This window comes from Nerophis lumbriciformis, linkage group LG19, assembly GCF_033978685.3.
Source record: "Nerophis lumbriciformis linkage group LG19, RoL_Nlum_v2.1, whole genome shotgun sequence".
Classification (NCBI taxonomy): domain Eukaryota; kingdom Metazoa; phylum Chordata; class Actinopteri; order Syngnathiformes; family Syngnathidae; genus Nerophis; species Nerophis lumbriciformis.
The window spans coordinates 25680190-25704847 of record NC_084566.2 but is presented as its reverse complement, the minus strand read 5'-3'; the positions used below and the strand labels follow the sequence as shown (position 1 = coordinate 25704847).

The following is a 24658-nucleotide window of genomic DNA, read 5'->3' as shown; positions in this document are numbered from 1 at the left end:
TTATTTTGGATAGACATATATGTTGAGTAAAAAGGACCACCAAGACAGAACAGCAATATTACCAAGTTGTTATGTTTAGCAGGAGGAGTTGTGACAGCACAGAACCACAAGGCTGACGCGCGCCCGGACAGTGACACAAGTTTTACTAAAGCTTTAGGAGACCAGCCCTTACAATGCGATAATAGCAGCATCAAGAAGCGGTCTAAAAATCAAACGGAAAGAGTCAGCTTATTTAGTACGGAAACAGCCCCTCCCACCCAGAAAGAAATACAGCCTTTTTGTTCTAAACCGATAAGGGCTCCTCCACAAAAAGGGAGTACATTATACTCCCAGCAGACATTCCAAGCCTTCAATGTGAAACACAGAGTTCACTAACGAGCATAAGGGAAAAACACAAAGTGTACACATGGGAAAATATTAACTGCTTTAAACATGACTATGGATAAAGAAAGAACACTTAAAAATATATGCATTATCCACACTAGACAGAAGATATGACCAATATTCCAATTTTTTAAATATTTTTAGTTTGTTCACACTTTGTTCCAGATGTGCTAAATATAGACCCAAAACAGCAGCCACAGAGTGTTTGAGGCTTGATAAATCCCATTGTGAGTGTTCAATGATTATATTTGCATCTCCTCCTACTACTGTGGGCTTTATGATAATGAGCGTTGATTCTCCATATACCCTACACCTACATGATTGCGCTCTCTATTTTGCTTAATTAAGAGAAGCAATCCTATCTACAAGAGCTTAGTAGATCAGCTTGCAATCAAGCAATCATGTTTTAATACAAAGACTATTTTAGTACATCAGGCTCTTGCTGTGTTTCACGTTTAATGCGTACCACGTGGAAATTCAGTATGCCTCTGTACCGAACATAAGACTACCAAAAAATCTGAATATGAAGATGTTCACCGTTACACTCCTGGGGTTGAATTCTTGTTAAATGTCAAGCTTTATTTATATAGCTATACCATCGCTAAATTGGCAACACTGATCCCTCTTCCTTAGTTTTCTTATTCTCTGGCAGACCAGAGCTATGAGCTGTGTTACAATGCGGAAGTAGGAAGCATACTGCCACCAACAGGTAGCGCCAAATCTATTTTTGGCGGTCCAAATTTATGGGAATGTATGGGAAACACTGGTCAACAAGGTGACAAACAACCCGCACACCATGCAACCTAGTGTGCGACAGATTGTGCATTCATAGGTGAAGTTTATTTCACCGGTGCCTCACCTGAGATTGCTGCCCTGTATAAGATAGGGAAATTAATAAACTCAGCCATTTTTTCTTAAGATTCCTTTTTTAAAGGTTGAATTCAAACATAAAAATAAATTTACAACAGAGATCAACAGATAAATATTTATTTTAAGTTATCATTGTATGTTTAGAGCACACGTCTGCTGTATAACTTCCCTGTAGTGTTTTTTTTTCCACGTTATTCTTTTTATTCCGATGTTATTGTCTTTTATTTCTTCTTTAAATTCCCTTGTAAGTTATTTAATGTTGTTGAATTTGTTAATGTTTACCACACTGTTTTTCTCTGACTTTTAGACAGTACCAACTGTTTTTAAATTTATTATTCTCTGTTATTCAGTATTTTTAAAGTGCAACTAAAATAAAGATGAGATAGAAAATAATTAAATAAATAAATGATAAATGGGTTGTACTTGTATAGCGCTTTTCTACCTTCAAGGTACTCAAAGCGCTTTGACACTACTTCCACATTTACCCATTCACACACACATTCACACACTGATGGAGGGAGCTGCCATGCAAGGCGCTACCAGCACCCATCAGGAGCAAGGGTGAAGTGTCTTGCTCAGGACACAACGGACATGACGAGGTTGGTACTAGGTGGGGATTGAACCAGGGACCCTCGGGTCGCGCACGGCCACTCTTCCACTGCGCCACGCCGTCCCAATTGAAATAATGTATTGTCATAGTTGTGCAAAGCAGTAATTAGGATTATTTCAAAAGTTCAATGCTAATAATACAGCATATTCAATGTTGTGTGTTGTCGACGCAGGAATCCCGGCAGTGTTTGTCTTCACTTGGGTGATGATGAGGATTTATCTGGAGGACACGGGGTGAGTGAGGGACTTTTGAGTGATGATGACGATAATGATGTGATTCCAAACATCATTTGTTTGCATCCACATTTTGTTATGTTACAGCGTTATTCCAAAATGGAATAAATTCATTTTTGCCCTCAAAATTCTATAGACATTACCCCATAATGTGAAATGTTTTTGTTTTTTTCAATTTTGCAAATTTATTACAACTTAAACCCTCAAAAGCCACATGAACATACATATTCAGACCCTTTGCTAAATACTTTGTTGATGCACTTTTGGCAACAATTACAGACTCAAATCTTTTTGAATACGATGCCACAAGCTTGGCACACCTGTCTTTGGGCAGTTGTGCTCATTCCTCTTTGCAGCACCTCTCAAGCTCCATCAGGTTGGATGGGACGCATTGGTTTCTATCCAGGATGTCTCTGTACATTTCTGCATTCATCTTAGTCTACTCAGGCAGAGTGACCAAGAACCCGATGGTCACCTTGTCAGAGCTACAGCATTCTTCGGTGGAGAGAGGAGAACCTTCCAGAAGGACAACAATTCACCAATCAGGCCTCTATGGTATAGTGGTCAGACGGAAGACATTTCCGAGTAAAAAGTTTGCCAAAATGCACCTGAAATACTCTCAGACATTGAGAACCAAAATGTTCTGCTCTGATGAGACGAATATTGAACTGTTTGGCGTGAATGCCGTGCATCATGTTTGGAGGAAACCAGACATCACAAGGCCATACTTGCCAACCCTCCCGATTTTTCCGGGAGACTCCCGAATTTCAGTGCCCCTCCCGAAAATCTCCCGGGGCAACCATTTTCCCGAATTTCTCCCGATTTTCACCCGGACAACAATATTAAGGGTGTGCCGTGATGGCACTGCCTTTAGCGTCCTCTACAACCTGTCGACGCGTCCGCTTTTTCACCATACAAACAGCGTGCCGGCCCAGTCACATGTTGCATGCGGCTTCTGCATACACACAAATGTGACTGCAAGACATACTTGATCAACAGCCATACAGGTCACACTGAGGGTGGTCGTATAAACAACTTTAAGTTACAAATATGCGCCACACTGTGAACCCACACCAAACAAGAATGACAAACACATTTCGGGAGAACATCCGCACCGTAACACAACATAAACACAACAGAACAGATACCCATAATCCCTTGCAACCCTAACTAACTAACTGCCCAAAGATAGATGTGCCAAGCTTGTGGCGTCGTATTCAAAAAGACTTGAGACTGTAATTGCTGCCAAAGATGTATCAATAAAGTATTGAGTAAAGGCTGTGAATAGCTTATTTACATGACTGAATACAAGATACTCTGTGCAGGTATTTTTTTTTTCCTTTATAAAGTTCAAAACATGGCATTATTGTGTGGCATCATTAACTGCCACAACGGTTGTCATGATCGCTTCAGAAAAAAAAACATTTGGGTGAGATTTTTCTTATTTCCAGCATGAAAGCAAAGTCGATGGAAGTCGGGTTATGAAACTAATAAAGTAGTTAACAGGAAATTAACAAGTAGAATAATTAGTGTGTGGAAAGAGAAGGTGAATAGCCTGCAATGCAACATGACTTTATGGCCATCACCTGGTACATGTTGGTGTGTTCACAGCATTTTCACACAAATAAGTTTGAATTAAAGACTATTTTATTCTGTTGCACACATAGCATTTAGTAGGTTGTTAGCGTTAGCTAAGCTAAGTTAAGCTAGCTGCGAGTTATAAACAACCAACAGTAATACTCCCATTCATAGATCAATAACTGAGAAGACTTTAGATATATCCCACTTTAATGCATACATATTTTTAATCCAGTTTGTTGCTCTATCTCACAATACCGCTGGTTGAGTACAGCCATGTAAACAAAACCCACGTCCAGCAACAATGGCTACCCAGCCCCCATAATGCATTGCGAAATCCCGTGCCGTCTCTAGCCCTCTACTTATGTACATGAGTTTTTTTGTTTTACTTTTTTTATTTGAGGGAAAACTACTTTTCACATTGTCATTAAGGGGTATTGTCTGTAGAATTTTGAGAACAAAAATGCAATTATTACATTTTTGAATGTGAATACTTTCCAGATGCTCTGTATGAACAGCACATGAACAAAACAGAGCTGGGATTAAAGCGTGACCGTGTTGTGACAAGACATGCAGCACAGTTCAAAGGTCACGTTATGGGATTTACGCGATGGCCTTTTTGTGCGCTGCAGCGTCTCTCTGACACGCTTCACTATGGTGACAGCCACACATGTCCAAAGACAAAAAAGCAACACATGGAATGGGAAAATGCCGCAAATAAAAAATACTACAAAACATGCACCTGGGGATAGGTTGTTTGGCAACACTAAAAATTGGCCCTAGTGTGTGAATGTGAGTGTGAATGTTGTCTGTCTGTGTTGGCTCTGCAATGAGGTGTACCCCGCCTTCCGCCCGAGTGCAGCTAGGATAGACTCCTAGCAACCTAAATAACTTACTGGTAGCTTTGCTCATGTGGTGAATTATACCGTGTACCATTTTCTTATATGATTGTGAACTAGCATGTATTTGTATTTGGTAACAGAATCCTTTAGAAGATTATCCTATTAGGAAAATATGCCCTTAGATAGCTTCGGATGCAGATGTCCATCACAGCTCTCCAGAGAGTGGTGGGCCTTGCCCCCAGGACATTGAGGAACTTAAAGGATAGCAGCAGTTGTATTTTAGGTGGAAGTGTAAACACAATAACGACATCTGGTAAGAGCCCCCCCCCCCCGGTAGGAGTAGAGATCAGGGGTTGGAGGTCACTCCGCTTCATTGAGCAAAGTGACAATGCCCAGGTGTTGTCTGCATTTGTACAAACAAACTGGGTGTTGTCCAAACTGGCCGGCCTCAAGGCTAGAACTACAGAGAGTAAGGGTCTTTGTGTAAAAGGTATTTAAGGACAGTGGTCCGAGAGGACAGCAGAAGAGTAATCAGGCCCATACACTCTTTTTCCTGGAAGCTGCATTTCCAGTCTGAGGCCCGCTGAAACAAATATAGCTTTTTGTTCGACGATTCCTCGTTGGCGTCTTCTTGGCTCATCACCCATCACAGTCCCTCAGTCCTGGGAGAGTGGCACGACCGACAATTATACAACACTGACTAGGTTCCCAGTAGCTCATCAAGAGGGAAAAGTCTGATGATGTCCACTCAAAACTTCTTGGTGGTCAACTTCCTCCAATTTCTTCATCACTGCATGATGGGATGGAGAGGGTCTACTCTAAGTATTAAATGTATATTATAAATGCTTAATGTTTTCAGATGCTGGGAGAGGAACGACAACCCGATACCAAACTGGGTAATCAATGGACCTATTGGACTGTCTATTGTGGTAGGTGCCTCGTTATTTTTCTTTATCCAGGGGGAACATCACAATCACCCTAAAAAAATTCTCGTCAGTGTTGGTCGTTCCCGTTTTAAGACCAGTTGTACTGTTCAACTGCTCTTTCAGAACCCAGTCAAAACGTTCTTTGTGAGTTTTTTGACTCTGCGTGTGGTCTTCCAGGTCAACTTCATGCTCTTCATCAGCATCATTCGGATTCTGGTACAGAAGCTGCAGTGTCCTGACGTGGGCGGCAACGAGCATTTACAGTACGGGTCGGTACCTTTTACTAGACGTACTTCTCTGGCCAGGCCGACACAAAAGTCAGCTAAACTGTTTCGGACTAATACTAGCGCAGCAAGCAATAAATTGATGCGACTTGTCACTGACAAAAGAGAGGGAGGTGGAGCCATTACCTGCTTCTAATGTAGGGACAGAACCTCTGTGAGGACATCTGTTTATTTGGAAATTAATTTTAGAACCTTTTATTGTCACAAATACATACCGTATTTTCCGGACCATAGGGCGCACCGGATTATAAGGAGCACTGCCGATGAATGGTCTATTTTCTATCTTTTTTCATATGTAAGGCGCACCGAATTATAGGGCGCATTAAAGGAGTCATATTTATTTATTTTTTTCCAAATGTAAAACACTTCCTTGTGGTCTACATAACATGTAATGGTGGTTCTTTGGTCAAAATGGGGTTTTTTTGTCTTTTTTTGTCATACAAAAATACAATCATGTGTGCTTACAGACTGTATCCCTGCAGACTGTATTGATCTATATTGATATATAATGTAGGAACCACAAATATTAATAACAGAAAGAAACAACCCTGTTGTGCGAATGAGTGTGAATGAGTGTAAATGGGGGAGGGAGGTTTGTTGGGTTTGTGCACTAATTGTAAGTGTATATTGTGTTTATTATGTTTATTTAATTTAAAAATATATATATATTTTTTTTATTTTATTTTTTCTTGTGCGGCCCGTTACCAATCGATGGTCCGTGGCCCGGTGGTTGGGGACCACTGTTCTATATTTTCAATGGAACACATAAAATGTTGGTGTTGTGTACTTGAGTCCTATTGCAGTCTACACCTATCTCTAATGTGTGAGATTGCCATCATAGTGCAGTCTACACATGTCTTATGTTTGACTGCTATCTACTGGTCACACTTATCATTACACCATGTACCAAATATAATTGCTTCTAGGTCGATAAGCAAAACCCAAATTATTCCGTACATTAGGCGCACCGGGATATAAGGTGCACTGTCGAGTTTTGAGGGGCAAAAAAGATTTCAAGGGCGCCTTATAATCCGCAAAATACGGTACATATATGTACTCCATTCGTGACACACTGGAAACTTGCTGAATAGCAATGACTAATAGAGCATATCATTGCAATCCCCAGATCACATGCAAATATGCCCCCATTAGTGGCTGCTAGAATTACAGGCATGGCTTTAGAGCAACCTGATTAGACAACATCACAACAATTGGAATGTATGTTTTCTTTGATAATTCAAGTTGTGATGTGTTTCTATTCCAGGAGGTTGGCCAAGTCCACGCTCCTGCTCATTCCCCTTTTTGGGATTCACTACGTGGTCTTTGTTTCTCTCTCGGAATCCATAGCCGAAGACTACAAGATCTTTTTTGACTTGGCTCTCGGATCTTTCCAGGTGCTGCTGACACTTTAAGTGTGTGTTATTGGTCATTTCTATCTAATGTATTGTACTTTGAATGTTTTTTTAGGGTCTGGTGGTTGCCATTCTGTACTGTTTCCTAAACAGTGAGGTTTGTAATCACAATCAATATACATATACTGTGAATGTTAAGCTTTTTGTTCGTAGTCATAATGTTTTGTAGCAACTAGGAACGCAGATCGAATGGCCGCCAATATCAGACGATTTTTCAGGAAAAAGGTTGTGATTGACATTGTCGATTAATGCCTCCTAATGCCAACCCATTGACATTGTATTTATTTTTAGTACCCCGGCTGACAAGCTAGCAGCGAACAGAGTATTTCCATACTCAGTGTGGAGACGCTCCCCTAAGTTAATAACAATCACATCCATCCCGGGCAAATAGACTGCGGTTCTTAGTATCTTATATAATACCATTGTCATTGGAGGATAAGGCTAAACATGTTACACAGAGAGCAAGCCAGGAGGAGGCATGTTAATACCTAAACTAGTTGCTAAACTAGCTTGAAACACCAAGAAATACATGCTTAATAAAGTTTAAGTGCAAAAAAACGTTATTAACAAGTAGATTAAAAATAGTGTAGAAAGAGGATAATATATCAACTGTTGATGTTGCAGTCAGTACACAACATGTAAGGGGAGAGCGAATAAATCCATAAGTAAAATATACAGTGAATAGATCGATATTCTTATTTTCTCAAAATCTTTTTTATTGTTTTTGTTAATGTTTACTTTTTAGGGAATAATTCCCTCGACACAGGAGGACTTTGAAGGGAAAAAAACAAAGAACATAAACGAGTAGTTGTTTAGTTATTGTGTCCTATTGACTTTGATCAAAACATTGGAAGTAATAAAAGAGAATAGTGAAGTGAATTATATTTATATAGCGCTTTTCTCTATTGACTCAAAGCGCTTTTACATAGTGAAACCCAATATCTAAGTTACATTTAAACCAGTGTGGGTGGCACTGGGAGCAGGTCGGTAAAGTGTCTTGCCCAAGGACACAACGGCAGTGACTAGGATGGCGGAAGCGGGGATCGAACCTGCAACCCTCAAGTTAGAATAAGGAACTACTTTAAATATTGTGTTGATACTGTTAAACTGTCAATAGCGCTCACCATAAATAAAAACATTTACAATACATGTTATTGGTAATGTATAGGATTGATATCGGTATCGGCCAAACTCACTCATAGATGGTCGGAATTGGCATTATAAAACTCTGATCGGAGCATCCCTATCATAGCAACCCATTCATTGTGCTCCATCAAACAGATAGAGAGCCTAAGCATTAAAAAAAAATACAAAACACACCTTCTTATTCAATAACATGATATGTGTGTGTGCAGGTGCAAAGTGAGCTGAAGAGGAAGTGGCGTAGCGTGTGTCTAAATTGTCGTCTGAACAGGGCCCAGCGCCTAAGCAACACTTTGGCTTCCAGGAACGGTTCTGAACACATGGTGCAGTTTCAACGCACGTCTAGAACTCAGTCCATCCTGCAGTCAGAGACCACTGTGCTGTGACCAAGACACCACATGGAGCTACGTCGTTTAACTTAAAGAACCAACCTGCTGCCTTGAAAGTGTAGACCATGTAAGGTTCTCACTAAAAATCTTCAAAGAGGTCAGTTGAATGGGGTCAGTCTAAGTTATGCTGTATTCATTTACGAGTGACTGACGAGTGTATGAATAACAACAAGTTACTCCACTTCATACGGACATGGATGCATGCAGAATGCATTGCACAGCTGGCAACAGGTGCCTTGGCGGTTAAGTCTTACCAATCACACTTATAACACTTTGCTTTGGACCAGACATCTGAGGAAGCCACCTGTGAAGCCACCTGAGAAAACAGACCCAAAGACTGCAGGAGTGTAACTATGTAACAGTGAAAACCATGAACATTTTTGCAGTTTGCCTTTTGTAGTTGCGATTGTGGTTCATAGATGTTTCTTCATTTTTGTATTGGGGGAAAAAAACTAAAGAATAATTATGGTAGATTTTAAAGTCATTTGAAGGCATGCTGTCTTTGTTGAGCTTTTATCGTATGCAAGAAACTATTCATAGATTTTAAAAAACAAGTCCTGTTTATTTGAGTCATAATAATGAAGATATGTCATACATTTATCAGTGGAGAGAAAAAAACTGTTGGCTTAGGACGGTACCTTGTGGAACACCAGCATTCAGTTTGTTTGCTCTGCAACTCTTGAGTTGAAGTGTTTCATTTGAAGAATACATTAGTGTATATGATGGTTCAGCCTTAACAACACTGTATTATAAATCTGTAAATATGTATGTGTTCTCTCATGTCTTCAGTGAACCTTCATTTGTGTGCTGAGACGCCATGAACATCACGCCATGATAAAAGTTATCTTTTCAAACGTCGTTCTGTGTCCGGTTCAATCTGTCCAACATGCTCCGAGCGATCGCGTGACCAGGCCTAACCATCTTCTTTGAAGTGCCTCTTAACTGGCTCTGCGTTACATAACAGAGGCGTTCATGTGTTGGCTGGCTAGTAATCTGTAGTGACTTGCCATTTTCATAACGAAATCCATCTGCAGGCTTTACAATGGTTTTGTAAGATGCTGTAAAGTTTAGATTTTGAACACACGATACCAGGTGTTTTGTTTTACTTCTACCTCCTTCAGTGATGACAGAATGTGTAAGTCAGTCTGTCGTCGTCAAATAGGAGAAACACGTGTCGTCAGCGCACGAAGGAAATAACCACCTTTTATTGGGCGGTGGGGGGGGGGTCGATCACACTTTCCCTTCTTGTGAATAATTCATCCTGGATTAAAGTGAAGGATTCTAATGAAATATATTTAAAGCTAATTAAGCAAATACAACACATGAAAGCTTTAATTGGACACATCCATCAATCAATCATCCATCCATCTATCTATCCATCCATCCATAAGTGCCTGTAGGATCTCAGTGTCCGTGAGGATTCGTAAGGTAAAGCAAATCTGACAGTTAAGAAAGCCCAATACCATAAAAAAAAACATTTATAAACCATAAGAAGAACCTTAAAAATTATCCTGAAACACACGGGCAGCCAATGCAGATATTTTAAAACTGATGTAATGTCGGCCCAGCTTCTGGTCTTCATCAGAACAATGTCAATGCTTGTGCGGTAGCCAGGGCTGCCAGTCCCTGCGCTCCTGGACTGAGCCGAGGGACCGGTCACCTGCTCCTAGCTGCGGGGGAAGATATGAGAACAAGTATGACGGACGGGACCGCCGCTCTCCAGCTCCCTAAGATGACCGCTTCGCTTCTAAAGGGAGGCGGACGCCAACACTGAACAGGACAACAAACTTCTACGGCGACTCAGCAAGACGAGGAGGAGTGAAGTTTCTTTCCCCCAGTCGAGGATACCCCGCCAACCAGCCTCCAGCATCATCGGGGCCTTCCGAGGAGGAAACCTCCATACTTTCATGGAGTCATTATGCTGTTTATGACCCGACTGCAGAGCAGAGCGCTTCGTATGTGCGAGAGAGCATTGAAGGTACTGAACTTTATATTTTGATAGACTCTGGTTCCTCAGAGTCCGTCATAAGTGCAGATTTTCGCCAGTCCACCCCTGCTCTCCGACGGCAGCCCCTTAGCGCGAATATCATCACGGCTCAGGCCGTAAATGGACAGCTCCTGGACAGTCTAGGGACAATAACTGCCACACTGCGTCTGGGTAATCAAGCATGGCAGCATGTTTTTCATGTACTACACAGGTCCACCCAGACTGCCCTGCTAGGCCTGGACACACCACACGCTTTTGGATTTTCCCCGTGGTAGGCTGCAGCTCTGGGGCAGCAATGATGCATCAAGTTGTTAACCAATAAGGATTTGATCCGGTATGTTGCAATGTATCGCTCACATCGGCCCTGACGCTGCCCCATCTTAGTGAGATGCTGGTACCAGTTCGCATCTCTCCGTCAGGATCTTTTAACGCTCTCCCTAAGTTTATTGGGTATCTTGAGCCTAATCCTTAGAGTAGGAGTGAGTGTATAGTGGCCCACACCCTTAAGCTGGTAGAAAATGGCGTCACGACGGCCCGTTTGCTAAATCCCACAACCCAACACATGATGCTGCGGGAGGACACACCTCGGCGAGTTTTTCTCGATAAACGATGGGGATCTGGTGATCTTGCACACTCCAGTTAGTAGTGCAGTGTCCACGGTCATTACCGCTACCATGAATTGTGTCGTTGACAGACTCCACGGCTAGTCCTCCGCAAATTGGACAGTTATAGGAGCAATTAGTAAAGTATAGTGGCATAGTATAGTGGCATCTTTAGTACGTCCAGAGTCGTGACCGGTAAATGCACTCTTATGAAACATGGTAAACATGATAAATAGAGGCAGAAATTCTCCGTTGAGACAGCGTGCATACCGGACCTCTTCCGAAATGAGGGAGAAAATTGAAAGGCAGGTAACAGCACTGTTAGCTGATGGGGTGATTGAGGAGAGCTGCAACACCTGGGCCTCTCCTATGCTTCAGGTGAAAAAAAATGGCAAATGGAGGTTCTGTTTTGACTTTAGACGTTTGAACAGTGTCACAGTGAGAGACTGCCATGCCCTGCCCCGTGTGGATGACACGCTAGACGTGTTGGCCGGGTCCTGTTGGTTTGTACCCTGGATTTTTCCAACGGCTATTGGCAGATCGAGGTCCCTGAGGAGGGCCACCAAAACACTGTGTTTACCTCAGGGAGAGGCCTGTATCAATGTAGGTCAAGGCCCATGGGTCTCACTAGCTCCCCTGATGGAGCTGGTTCTTTGGGGTCTCCCGTGGCAGGTGTGTATCGTGTATTTGGATGATGTGTTGATATTTAGCCCTGCCTTTGAGGAGCGCTTGGCCCGTCTGCGATAAAGGTTTTTGCATATTCAGGCAGCTGGCCTCAAGCTTAACTCAAACAAATGCCACCAGGCCCGAGACCACGTCGATTTCCTGGGTCATGTTGTTTCCCGCCAGACCCCAGAAACACAGACAAGGTCAAGACTTGGTCCATACCACTGAAGTGAGAGCTTTCTTGGGCCTGTGTTCTTATTACATACAATTTGTGAATTTGCTCATTGTGCTGTCCCTCTGTATCACCTAAAATGCAAAGATGTTCCTTTTGAATGAACTACTGACAGTAATGTGGCTTTTGAGTATTTGAGATCAGTGCTGTCGTCCGCTATACCAGATTATGCTTCTCCTTTTAAAGTCTACACGGACACCTCTATGGAAGCAGTTGGGGCGGTGTTGGCCGAGGATAAAGATGAACATGTAAGGGTGGTAGTGTATGCCAGTCAGTCACGTACACACACACAGAAACGTTGGTCTACCTTTGATAAATAGCTGTCATCTGTAGTGTGGGTTGTGCGGCAGTTTAGACATTACATTGGATCATGCTCATTTACTATAATAACTGACCATAAACCTCTTTTAGGACTACGTGGCATGGCTATTGACAAGAATCCATCTGGGAAGAGAGCCCGGTGAATATTGGAGATGGACCCATTTAACTGGGTCATTCAATACAAAAAAGGGCAACACCACTCAAATGCTGATTACATGCTGAAAAACGTTTTTCCCTCAATCAAATATGAATCCATTTACTGGAGCTCCATGGTCTATGTAAAAGTTCCGTTCAGTCCTGTCTTGTAAGTCGGGTTTTACTGTATGTCTTGTACCTAAATGGACATCTAAGTCAGTCACACTGTACACAGAACACATAAAAAATATAAACCCAGTAATAAAAGTGGCCATATTTGGCTGGGTCCTAGTGCTAGACCTGTCTCCATAACATTGTTCTTGGACAGTAAAAAACAGCAGGGGACCAAAACTAGCAGTCTTGCTGTTCCTGTAAGACCATAATCATCTACAGTCTTCATGAGGATTAAACAGAATGTGTATTGTGTGCGAGGTCTTCAGTCATGTTCACGCACAAAGACAACTACAAGTATATAAACGATGTGCCCGCGTGTCAATGGATGTCATGAAGTTCGCGGGTCAGTGGTTTTTTGGCCGCCGTGCAAGCGGAATGACATGCTAGTGCCGCCATGAATGCATGGTGGACCCTGCTGATTTGTCCCCCTTAAAAGTGTGCAGGGACACTCTTAAGCATCATGTAGAAACGCAAGAGCATCACTTGTTTTTCTCACAGAATCACATGGTGTGAAACCACAGCATTGTCAACTTAACGGCTAACCTGTTGAATACTTCATGGAGAGGACATATGTTCACATGTGTGCCGGCGGGAGTCACACAATGATCGTTTGTGTTCATGTCCGTGTCAAACAAGTGTCAGAGGCCCTGGAGAAACCTCACTAATTACGACAAAACAAAGCACATTAGTCCACACAAATGTATGAAAAATAACATCAGTCTATACACCTTAGACATAGCATTCACATTTCACTTAATTATTGTGTTTTGTGCTCAACATGACTTTTACAAGGTTGCACATTAGAACGGCATTTTAAAAAACCCTTTAAAAAATATCACAACAGTGAGAGATAGTGTAGTTAAAGGATAACTGCACCTTTGGAATTTTGCCCATCATCTGATGCTTTTTTAGGTATTTATAGGCAGAATAGATCATATCCCCATTACCTGTGTTGTTAGCTGCCTCTTGCTTGCAGCTATTGAACATACAAATCTCCCACTCTGTTTCACTGCTTCATTTTCAGGTAGCTTGCTGTTAAGATAGCCAAGCTAAGCTAGTCCGGGTCCGAAGCTACTGCGCTCTGAAGACTGCAGGAACTTGACTCGGTGAAAGAAACAACGCGAGTATGGCTTCCTGTTCTTTGTGCACCCTTCTCATGGGTAGGTTGGCTCTACTAGAGGGCCGTGTCCGTCAGTTAGAGCAGAGTAATTTCGTAACTGTAGACACCGCGGACACGTTTGCTAGCGTTAGCTGTAGCGAGCTTACTAGCCCAGTTTGTAGCAGCCCTAAGCGGCCTACAAGCCAAGATGAACTGGTTGAGACGCATAATAAACTTAGCGCTTTGCTAGTCATACAACCCAGTCAACCGGACACAACACCTTAGTCATACTCCCGTCCAAAAGCAGAACCTAGTAACTCACTTCTAGCTGATTTTGATAAAACAAACGAAAACCAATCTATTTTATATTAAAGTCCCATCCATTCACAGAGATTTGATTTCTGCTTTGTTGATGTTAATTGGTATCCGCAATTCCAGCCTGCAATTTTCGTTCAGAATGTCCCTAAAATTTGGCGGGAAAATTAGTTACTGGGTTTTGTCATAGTAATTCACAGAAGGCATCAAAAATATTACAAAGGTAAATCCTAGTATAGTGAAAAATACACTGATTTATTTTTTCAAGATGTTTGTAGAACATAAAACGAACGTGTCACTCTATGGGAACTACAATGTTGCATTTCGACTGAACCATATATCCACATTTGCGTGCACAAATGACAGGAGCGTCAGCATTTTATCAGGGTTAAGCCAATTCGCCGCTTTGTCACTACACTGTTTATCTTACGGACCCTGCCAAGTCACTGACATCTCGGTCAGGAATATCCAACCAGAAGAGCCTCTTTGCAGGAGGAGCAACGCGCAACAATTTAACTATTCCCTCCTTCTTTGATGGCGGAATGCCACGTGGTTCTGTCCGTCTGGGGGGAAATTCCGCTGTGACATCGAATTTCGAAGTCAAGAAATCAACTTCAGTGTAATGGTCAGCGAAGTCCACTTTGTACTGCATGGTGCGCCTTCCTTTAGTGAATTTTACTTCACGTACATTCCCCAACAGCGGCATCGTTGTTTTCTTTCCACTGCGAGCACGTTGTTTGCCGCTGAATTCAAAGAACTCACGATGTTCCATGACAACGGGTTTGATACAATACAATTCACAGATTGTGGTTTTGAATCTGCCAGCAGACACAGGGAGGAGCAATTACTTACGCCAAAAATTTACTTATGTTAAATCAATAAACAACGTGGGCGCGTCGATCAGTCAGTTAGCGTATTATGAGAACAGACAACTGCGTGGACGCGATTTTATAGCCATTCTGCGCAAAATACGGGATTGATTTCACTCACCTTACATTTTCCAGGGCTAGAGCCACTAATCTTTTTCCTCTGCTCCAAGACATACTTCCGAATAAAACAAGTAAGTAGCTGGACCAAATAATCTTCGTCTGACAACCTCAATCAGTGAATATGCTGCTGGGCGCCGCCATCTTGCCACATGACTACAGCGTACAATCCGATTGGTCCCTTGAGATACTCGGTTTTTCTGTTGTATCTACGCAGTTATGTGGTAGTTGCTAGGTCCTGCCATGCGCGTAACAGCTTACTTACGGAACAAATTACAATATCGCATACACTAATGTAAAGCATATCACCTAGTAACTCCAAAATTATTATCAGCTCAGTTTTGACCAAAATTGAGTTACTGGGTTTTGCCTTTGGACGGGAGCATAGGGGACTCCATCACCCGGAACATAGAGCTTAGTAAACCAGCCATAAGTAAGGGTTTCCCCGGGCCCCGAGCACCCAAGATTTATAAGTAATCTTAGGGTGCTGACTAGCAACATGCCAAGCAAACATTTACGACAGACTAATCGCACCACCAGCTACGCGAACATAGTTGCACATGTCGGCTCCAATGACACCAAGATGAGACGATCAGAGATTACAAAGAGGAACATAGCTCGGATTTGTAATGTCGCCAGAAAGATGGCGTTGCATTGAGTACTTGTCTCGGTCCACCTGCCTGCAAGGGGCAATGATGAAAGGTATAGCAGATTAATCTCGTTTAACAAGTGACTGGCTAGTTTTTGTAGGGAACAGGGACTTCCATTTATTGATAAATGGCCCTCTTTCTGCGGCAAACCGGGCTTGCTGAGGAGGGATTGCTTTCACCTTAACCGGGAAGGCGCTATCACTCTTACTAAAAACATAGATTATTGTTTGAGTCACACTTGACTAATTACACTAGAGCTCGGACACAGGCAATTACAGTGCCTGTGAGCCCGGGTGAGGAATCAGTTAAGTTAGAATTAACAAGTGCTAGGCTGCTGCAGCCGCTGGAGAGGGCCCTGATCCAGATTTACAGTAATCCAGGCGTGACGTCACAAATGCATGGATAGCTCTTTCAAAGTCAGCCTGTGGAAGACACTGTTTTTTTTTTGCAAGGAGTTTTAGCTGAAAGAAGCTAGATTTAATGACAGAGCTAATACTGTATGTTTGTCCATCTTAAGCAAGCGGTCAAGTGACTCCAAGGCTGTGTGTTACTTTGCTGGAAAAGGAGTTCCTCCAAGGTTCGCTCTTACAATAACAATGTAGCTACAACTTGGTTATCATACAGGTTATGGAACGTAAGGGAAGTATTGTTGGCGGTTTTTGAATGCATTTTTAAAGTGATATAAAGGCAGAATTGATTGCTCCCATTAGCTTCATTGCTAGCCACCTAGGACGAGCTGATATTTACATGTTAGACTGCAAAACATTTGTTTGTCTTCCTGTCTCTCATAAGGATTGTGAACATAGACATTTTTTTTAAGTGCAGTTCCCCTTTAACCCTTTGCAAGGATTTTTCATTTAAACTGGAAGATATGAACATCCCATCAGTTGACATCTCACTAAGGGCAGACATTGTACAGTGATTGTTTTAATACGTGCGTAGTTTGTATATCTTGTTGTATAAGGAAAATAAAAATGTTGTTATTCATCTGTTTGCTTAAAAGGAGAAAATTATGTAAAATTTTAAATGTTATTATGAATGTGTCTGTTGCTACCTTGCATATATACTTTCAGCGTGTAGCCTATAGAAAACCTTGAAGGAGGTTTGTGGTTGTTTTTTTTACAGCGCTTTATAGGCAAATAGAACGACTCCCATAGGCTGCATTGTTAGCTGACTTCTGCTAGCGTTTATTTACGAGTTAGAGTGCATATGAAAAAAGAATGGGTGCTTGTTTCACAATGGGATTGTGAATGATAGGCAAAGTTCCAAAAAAATGCAGTTCCCCTTTAAGACCAATGTGTTCACCTCCAGCAGCTCTCCCTGCACTGTGGCCTCCTAATGCTCATCTTAATTAACCAGACATTAGAAATTAATATTCAGTTGTAATGAGAATTTTAACCAAGAGGAAGAAGCAGCAGAGAAAGAAGAGACAGCAGATTTCTCTGCTGCATTTTCCTCTTAAATATAGCATCTTACTAGCATAGAAATAATAGCTTCAGAACACGACTTCCTTCGACTTTGCTTTCACACTGGAAATGAGAAAAATCTCACCAAATCCTTTTTCTTTCTGAAGCAATCATGACCACAATTGCGGCAGTAAATGATGCCGCACTCGCGCCATGTTTTAAACTTGTTAAATAAAAATAAATAAAACTTCGGCACAGAATCTTGTATTCAGCCATGTAAATGAGTTATTCAGAGTCCAGCAAGACCCACAGTGCAATGGGCCTCCACATCACACTTTCAAGCCCTATTGAAAAAATTCTTATTACACTGTAACAGAAGACTAGCTGAAACCGTGTTGCAGCAGCGAGTAACAAGCTATAACCTGGAATGTTGTAAATATATTATTCACAAAAATAGAATGCATCATGATATACATCTTTATCGCAAGAGGCTGCAGCAAAAAGTTAAATGTACACTATATTGCCAAAAGTATTTGGCCACCCATCCAAATGATCAGAATCAGGTGTCTTAATCACTTGGTGTATAAAATCAAGCACTTAGGCATGGAGACTGTTTCTACAAACATTTGTGAGAGAATGGGCCGCTCTCAGGAGCTCAGTGATTTCCAGCGTGGAACTGTCATAGAATGCCACCTGTGCAACAAATCCAGTCGTGAAATTTCCTCGCTCCTAAATATTCCAAAGTCAACTGTCTGCTTTATTATAAACAGCAACTCAGCCACAAAGTGGTAGGTCACGTAAACTGACAGAGAGTGCTCAGTGGATGCTGAAGCGCATAGTGCAAAGAGGTCGCCGACTTTCTGCACAGTCAGTTGCTAGAGCTCCAAACTTCATGTGGCCTTCCAATTAGCCCACGTACAGTACGCAGAGAGCATCATGGAATGGGTTTCCATGGCCGAGCAGCTGCATCTAAGCCATACATCACCAAGTCCAATGCAAAGCGTTGGATGCAGTGGTGTAAAGCACGTCGCCACTGGAGTCTAGAGCAGTGGAGACGCGTTCTCTGGAGTGATGAATCACGCTTTTCCATCTGGCAATCTGTTGGACGAGTCTGGGTTTGGAGGTTGCCAGGAGAACATTTCGGACTGCATTGTGCCGAGTGTGAAATTTGGTGGAGGAGGAATCATGGTGTGGGGTGGTTTTTCAGGAGTTGGGCTTGGCCCCTTAGTTCTAGTGATAGAAACTTTGAATACTACAGGATATCGAAACATTTTGGACAATTCCATGCTCCAAACTTTGTGGGAACAATTTGGAGCAGGCTCCTTACTTTTTCAACATGACTGTGCACCAGTGCACAAAGCAAGGTCCATAAAGACATGGATGAGAGTCTGGTGTGGATGAACCTGACTGGACTGCACAGAGTCCTGACCTACACCCGATAGAACACATTTAGGATGAATTAGAACGGAGACTGAGAGCCAGGCCTTCTGGACCAACATCAGTGTGTGACCTCACCAATGAGCTTTTGGAAGCATGGTGAACAACGAAAATTCCTATAAACACACTCCGCAACCTTGTAGACAGCCTTCCCAGAAGAGTTGAAGCTGTGATTACTGCAAAAGGTGGACCAACATCATATTGAACCTTATGGGTCAGGAATGGGATGGCACTTCAAGTTCATATGTGAGTCAAGGCAGGTGGCCAAATACTACGATATAGTGTATATCACAATATGGATTCTAGGCCATTGTGCCCTTCCTTGAATCACATCGGTCATCCCAGATGCCACGCAAGTACCTGTTTAACAAGTAAGACTTCAGTCTTCAGCTACAAGGTAGACTTTAGCACAGAGTGCAGCAATTACCTACTAAGTCACCATCAATCACAAGGAAAAGCTATTTCCACAGTCCAATTTCAAGCTTTCTATGCACACTGAATACATTTCCATAAGGCTCTTTCGCCCTCTAGTGGTAACAGCTCATATGTCGCCTTCCTATGTTGAGCCGTAATATCTGGGAATTGCTATATATGTTTGCTATGAACACATGGTAAAAGTGGTATTTAAGAACATTGTCTCAGTGATAACATTCCTGTGTGAAAATAAGTTGTTTTATGGTTTTGCTGGTGACCAAAAGTAAAAGGAAAGCTGACAGTTGTTTCAACATCGGAAGATATTGATTAAAAAAAACGTGTAATACATTGATAATAGGCACTAATAGTACAGTAACTAGAATAATATTTGACACTATTTATGAAACGTGACTAAATAAGTCAAAGTCTAAGGAGTACTTGGTGTAGGGTGCAGGACACCAGCTTCCCCGCTAGAGCTCCTCCGGTGCTCTGTTTACCTCTCTCAGCCCACTGTGGTCGGCTGGACACACACCGCCGCCAGCAGCCTCGCCTAGCCCGGCCGAGACGGATGTAAACTCGCTTGTGCCCGCTCCTGTGTGGATTGTTATCACCCCCGTGAGTTAGCGACACAGTGCTGGAGGTGAGTCGAGCCTCTATTCGGCGGTGAAAGCGACTTGTCTGGCCATCGAGAATAGCTGTTAGCGGCTAGTTATTAGCTGCCGCTGGTGTCGGGTCATGGAGGAGCGCCAACATGGCGCCCTCCAAAACAAACCACTCGCTGCCCACATAGACAAACAACGACTGGTCACGTAGCGTAGAAGGTCGACTTTGCTCGTAGAAATGACGCCATTAAAGGCCTAACGTAGCATGTATGTCGCTTTGTACGATGGTGAGCGTTTGAAGTCTGCTAGCTAGACATAGCAACGTCACATTTTAGCATAGCTCTTACTATACGAACGCTACTGCGTTCTTGTTTTGTCGACAGCCAACCACAATTGACATGTCATTAATGTTTAACCTACAATTTGATGAATTGTGCCAGTTTAACCTCTTCCAGAGAAGCCAAATCGCTTTTTTGTCACGCTTGTACGTTAGTTAGCATGCTAGCTCCAGGCTGTGTGTCAGTGCCAGTGTTGGTGGCCTTTCGTGGCTCTCTCTTACATATCAATTAGCGCACATGACAATTTTAAAGAGCATGGAGCTGCTCGATTCGTCGTTCGAAGTCATTCCACTGCTTGTTGGCTGTCGTCGAGTCAAGTGAGGTGTCATGAGTGAGTGTTGACAGCATGACGACTTACGTCTGCTTCATTAGTCGAGTCTTGTCTGGGTCTGTTCACTCCGCCTGTCTGCTGCCTTCTAACAAGCTGCTTAATTAACGTTACATGCTGCTTCATTGATTGGGGACCATCATCATGTAGCTACACCCTCATCAGCATCCAAGCCACAGGTGGCCCTTGTCCTCTTCCGATCCTAACGTGCACTGCAATTGCATCATCATCATCCAACAGCTGTTTCTCATAGTTTGATGACCTCATTAGCTGCAGGTGGGACAGGTGATCAGTTTGTGTATGAGTATTAAGAAAGATGTCGTCGTGTGCTCGGACTCCAGCAGGGCATTGATGAGCATAAAAAAACACAGCATCAGAAACAAGAGCAGATTTAGTTTATGAAATAGTCCAGGCAATCTGCAGAATAAATAAAGCCGGAGGTGTGGGAACATTTCTTTGGGTTCCTGCTCATGTAGGAGTTGTGGGGAATTAATTAGCAGATAGTAGTGATGGGTGGATGAGGCGTCATGAAACGTTTTGATACATTGCAAAACTGTATTGATACTGTGTCGATACTGTGTCACTAAATACTGACATCTACTGGACATTAAAAATCCCTACAGGCAACCTATGGACTGACTCAACTGACACTGATTTTATGACCTAGTATATACAATAATATAAACCAAGTCATTGTATTTCCATCCATCCATCCATTTTCTACCGCTTATTCCCTTCGGGGTCGCGGGGGGTGCTGGAGCCTATCTCAGCTACAATCGGGCAGAAGGCGGGGTACACCCTGGACAAGTCGCCACCTCATCGCAGGGCCAACACAGATAGACAGACAACATTCACACTCACATTCACACACTAGGGCCAATTTAGTGTTGCCAATCAACCTATCCCCAGGTGCATGTCTTTGGAGGTAGGAGGAAGCCGGAGTACCCGGAGGGAACCCACGCAGTCACGGGGAGAACATGCAAACTCCACACAGAACGTATACTCACGAAATAGTCATTTTCTACATCGCACAGAGACAAACCCACGATATATCGAGTATATTCGATATATCGCCCAACCCTACCTCATGTACTCTTCCGAAGAAACACATGAATAGACCCTTTCACAGTATTTTATTAGTTCACCTTTGTTTGGGATCAAAGCGTCCTGTGTCGCATAAAATAACACTCCAAGCAGTATTGTGCTTCTTGCAGTTGGCTTCCATTTAAAGTTAAAGTACCACTGATAGTCACACACACTAGGTGTGATGAAATTAACCTCAGCATTTGACCCAGCCCCTTGTTCCACCCCCTGGGAGGTGAGGGGAGCAGTGAGCAGCAGCAGTGGTCGCGCTTGGGAATCATTTTGGTGATTTAACCCCCAATTCCAACCCTTGATACTGAGTGACAAGCAGGGAGATAATGGGTCCCATTTTTATAGTCTTTGGTATGACTCGGCCAGGGTTTGAACTCACAACCTACCGATCTCAGGTCAGACACTCTAACCACAAGGCCACTGAGCATAAATGTAACACTTTCACGCTTGCTCATGCAAAGACCACATCAGATTGGATTAAATTGTTTTTTCGGGATATTCAAGGAACACCGGAAGGAGGAAATTGCTCTTATTTAGAGGCGTTAAATGTGTGCTGAATTTCTTCTGACATCTCTGTAGTGTACACCACCAATGCTCAAAAATCAGTTCACAACCAAACTGCAATTTATTCCGATTCTAAATTGACTTTCGATTTTTAATAATCTATTTTATAATTGTATTTATCTTTTTTTTTCTTTTGAAGAATGTATTTTTAAAAATATGTTTTTGGCCATCTATGTGCTTTCTCTGCAGGTACACATAGGCATGTAACTATATGAAAATGTCATATTCTGGTTATTGTGAACAAAATTATCATGGTTATCATTATTATTGGGATATTGTTGAATGTGCTGAAAAGGAACTTATACATAACACTGGAACCTTTTTAATCAAGTTGCATTTAAAATTAAAATTAAATAGACACACAATACACTTTCTTGGCAGAGGAAACATTAAATATTATTCAGTCTTCTTAAGAGCCATATTATTTTCATTTTAGTGTTTAAATATCCGTTTTAATTTGCAAAAGTATTAATGATTTAGTGATAAAACAGGAGTAGAGGAGCTTCAATTTGTCAGACAACAATGTGTTTAGAAGTTTAGATTGGGGTATGTTTTTTCTGAATGGAGAAAAACGTTAATGTCTCCTGTATTCATGTTAGGAAGCTTGCTTCTCCATTAAATGAGCAGTGTCAATAGTCAGTGCGTGGTTATGAATCACGGTTTTACGATAATATTAATTCAAAACGGTAATAAGAAATGTACGCTGAAATACAGAAGCCCCTCTCTTTGGAATAAACTGCCACCAGCTCTTCAATCTACAACTACACTTTATTATTTTTAAAAAACAATTAAAGTCCATCTTGGTCTGAAGTGAATTATGATATTGATGTTTGCAGTATATAATATGTCTTGCATGTGACTTGTCTATTTTATTTTATTATTATTTTTATTTTTTGCTGCTCTGTATATTGTGACGTTTTGGGGCAGGTGTCTTAGGGTCTTCCTAACCTGTCCCGCACATATTTTTTGCTTTAAATTGTATATTGTTCTTATTTCTCTTTCTCTGTGTGTGCAAATAAAACAAAACAAAACACAAAAACATTAATACTAACAGTCGGGAGTTTTACCGCAGTTTATCATTATATTGTTTATAGTTACATTCGTACGTATACATCATATGTCAGCAGCCAAGAGGAGCATTTGTAACCTATAATCTTTTGAAAAGGTTTTACTATCATTTTTATACCAGGTAATATATTGCGAGTTGTGGTTTGAATCGATTCTTAATCGAATTATCACCCAAAGAATTTGAATCGAATTGAATCGTGAGTTGTAAAATTCCAATAACTATCACATAAGTACACATACAGTCCTTATGTAAGAGATATTAGAAATAATCTGTTCCAGGGTCTAAAGCAGGGGTGTCAAACTCAAATACAGAGTGGGCCGAAATTTAAAACTGAACAAAGCCGCGGGCCAAGGTTGAACAAATTAACCTTTTAATAGGGACCCAAACAAGTTTTGCATTGAATATTGAACAAGCAAGGCTTATATAACTTTATAGTGACATGCAAAATCGAGTTTCAAATAATAATAATAATAATTCAAAAATATCAATGGCATATCAAATACAATTTTAATAAAAATTGAATGCCTCTTTTCTATTTGCAGCCTTCTGAGGTAAATATCAAAATAGACTTTTTCCACAGGCTAATAATAAATTTGAAAATAAAATAACAATAATGAATGAATCAAACATTCAAGCCTTGAAGTAGCAAGAGAAAGTGCATGAATAAAACGTTCATTATTGCTCAGTTTGCTACACTGGTTTTCTTTAACACTGAATATCGAACAAGCAACGCTTATATAACTTATTAGTGCAAAATCAACTTTCAAAAAACAAACGAAAAAACATCAATGGTATATTAAATAAAATGTAAATAAAAAATTGAATGCCTCTTTTTTATTTGCAGCCTTCTGAGGTAAATATCAACATTAACTTGGTGGACGGGGGCGGGGTTTAGTGGTAGCGGGGGTGTTTATTGTAGCGTTCCGGAAGAGTTAGTGCTGCAAGGGGTTCTGGGTATTTGTTCTGTTGTGTTTATGTTGTGTTACGGTGCGAATGTTCTCCCGAAACGTGTTTGTCATTCTTGTTTGGTGTGGGTTCACAGTGTGGCGCATATTTGTAGCAGTGTTAAAGTTGTTTATACGGCCACCCTCAGTGTGACCTGTATGGCTGTTGACCAAGTATGCAGCATTCACTTGTGTGTGTGTAAAAGCCGCATATAGTAAGTGACTGGGCCGGCACGCGGATTGTATGGAGTAAAAGCGGACGTGACGACATGTTGTAGAGGACGTTGAAGGCAGTGCCTTTAAGACACGTCCCCAATAATGTTGTCCGGGTGGAAATTAGGAGAATGGTTGCCCCGGGAGATTTTCGGGAGGGGCACTGAAATTGGGGAATCTCCCGGGAAAATTGGGAGGGTTGGCAAGTATGAGTATTAGCAGTGAATGCGGTGCCGCTGTATAATACCGGCGGGCCAGCTCTAATGTTAATTTGATATTGCCTCAAGGGCCAAATTAAATTACACGACGGGCCAAATTTGGCCCGCGGGCCAGAGTTTGACACCCATGGTCTAAAGCATTAATAATAGTGTAAGAATACATGTTAACTAACACGATAACTTTGAGTATGA

General features: G+C 41.8%; 2 protein-coding genes across 7 annotated transcripts in view; both read left to right on the top strand.

Moving 5' to 3' along the window:
- vipr2 (vasoactive intestinal peptide receptor 2) overlaps positions 1-9529 on the top strand; it is a 40518-nt gene extending 30989 nt beyond the window's left edge. Inside the window, exons 8-13 of one of the 3 annotated variants that reach the window (XM_061979102.1) lie at positions 2037-2097; positions 5377-5446; positions 5621-5706; positions 6992-7121; positions 7195-7236; positions 8495-9529. In XM_061979102.1, coding sequence (XP_061835086.1) covers positions 2037-2097; positions 5377-5446; positions 5621-5706; positions 6992-7121; positions 7195-7236; positions 8495-8668 — 563 coding nt within the window. In that variant the 3' untranslated portion in view covers positions 8669-9529. Of the gene's footprint in view, positions 1-2036; positions 2098-5376; positions 5447-5620; positions 5713-6991; positions 7122-7194; positions 7237-8494 lie in introns of all 3 variants that reach the window. The other 2 variants (XM_061979100.1, XM_072915222.1) reach the window with 2 other exon arrangements.
- Positions 9530-19580: 10051 nt separating this feature from the next.
- zmynd11 (zinc finger, MYND-type containing 11) overlaps positions 19581-24658 on the top strand; it is a 28391-nt gene continuing 23313 nt past the window's right edge. For 2 of the 4 annotated variants that reach the window (XM_061979099.2, XM_061979097.2), the window contains exon 1: positions 20116-20366. In XM_061979099.2, coding sequence (XP_061835083.1) covers positions 20363-20366 — 4 coding nt within the window. In that variant the 5' untranslated portion in view covers positions 20116-20362. Of the gene's footprint in view, positions 19736-20114; positions 20367-24658 lie in introns of those variants that run through there. The other 2 variants (XM_061979098.2, XM_072915221.1) reach the window with 2 other exon arrangements.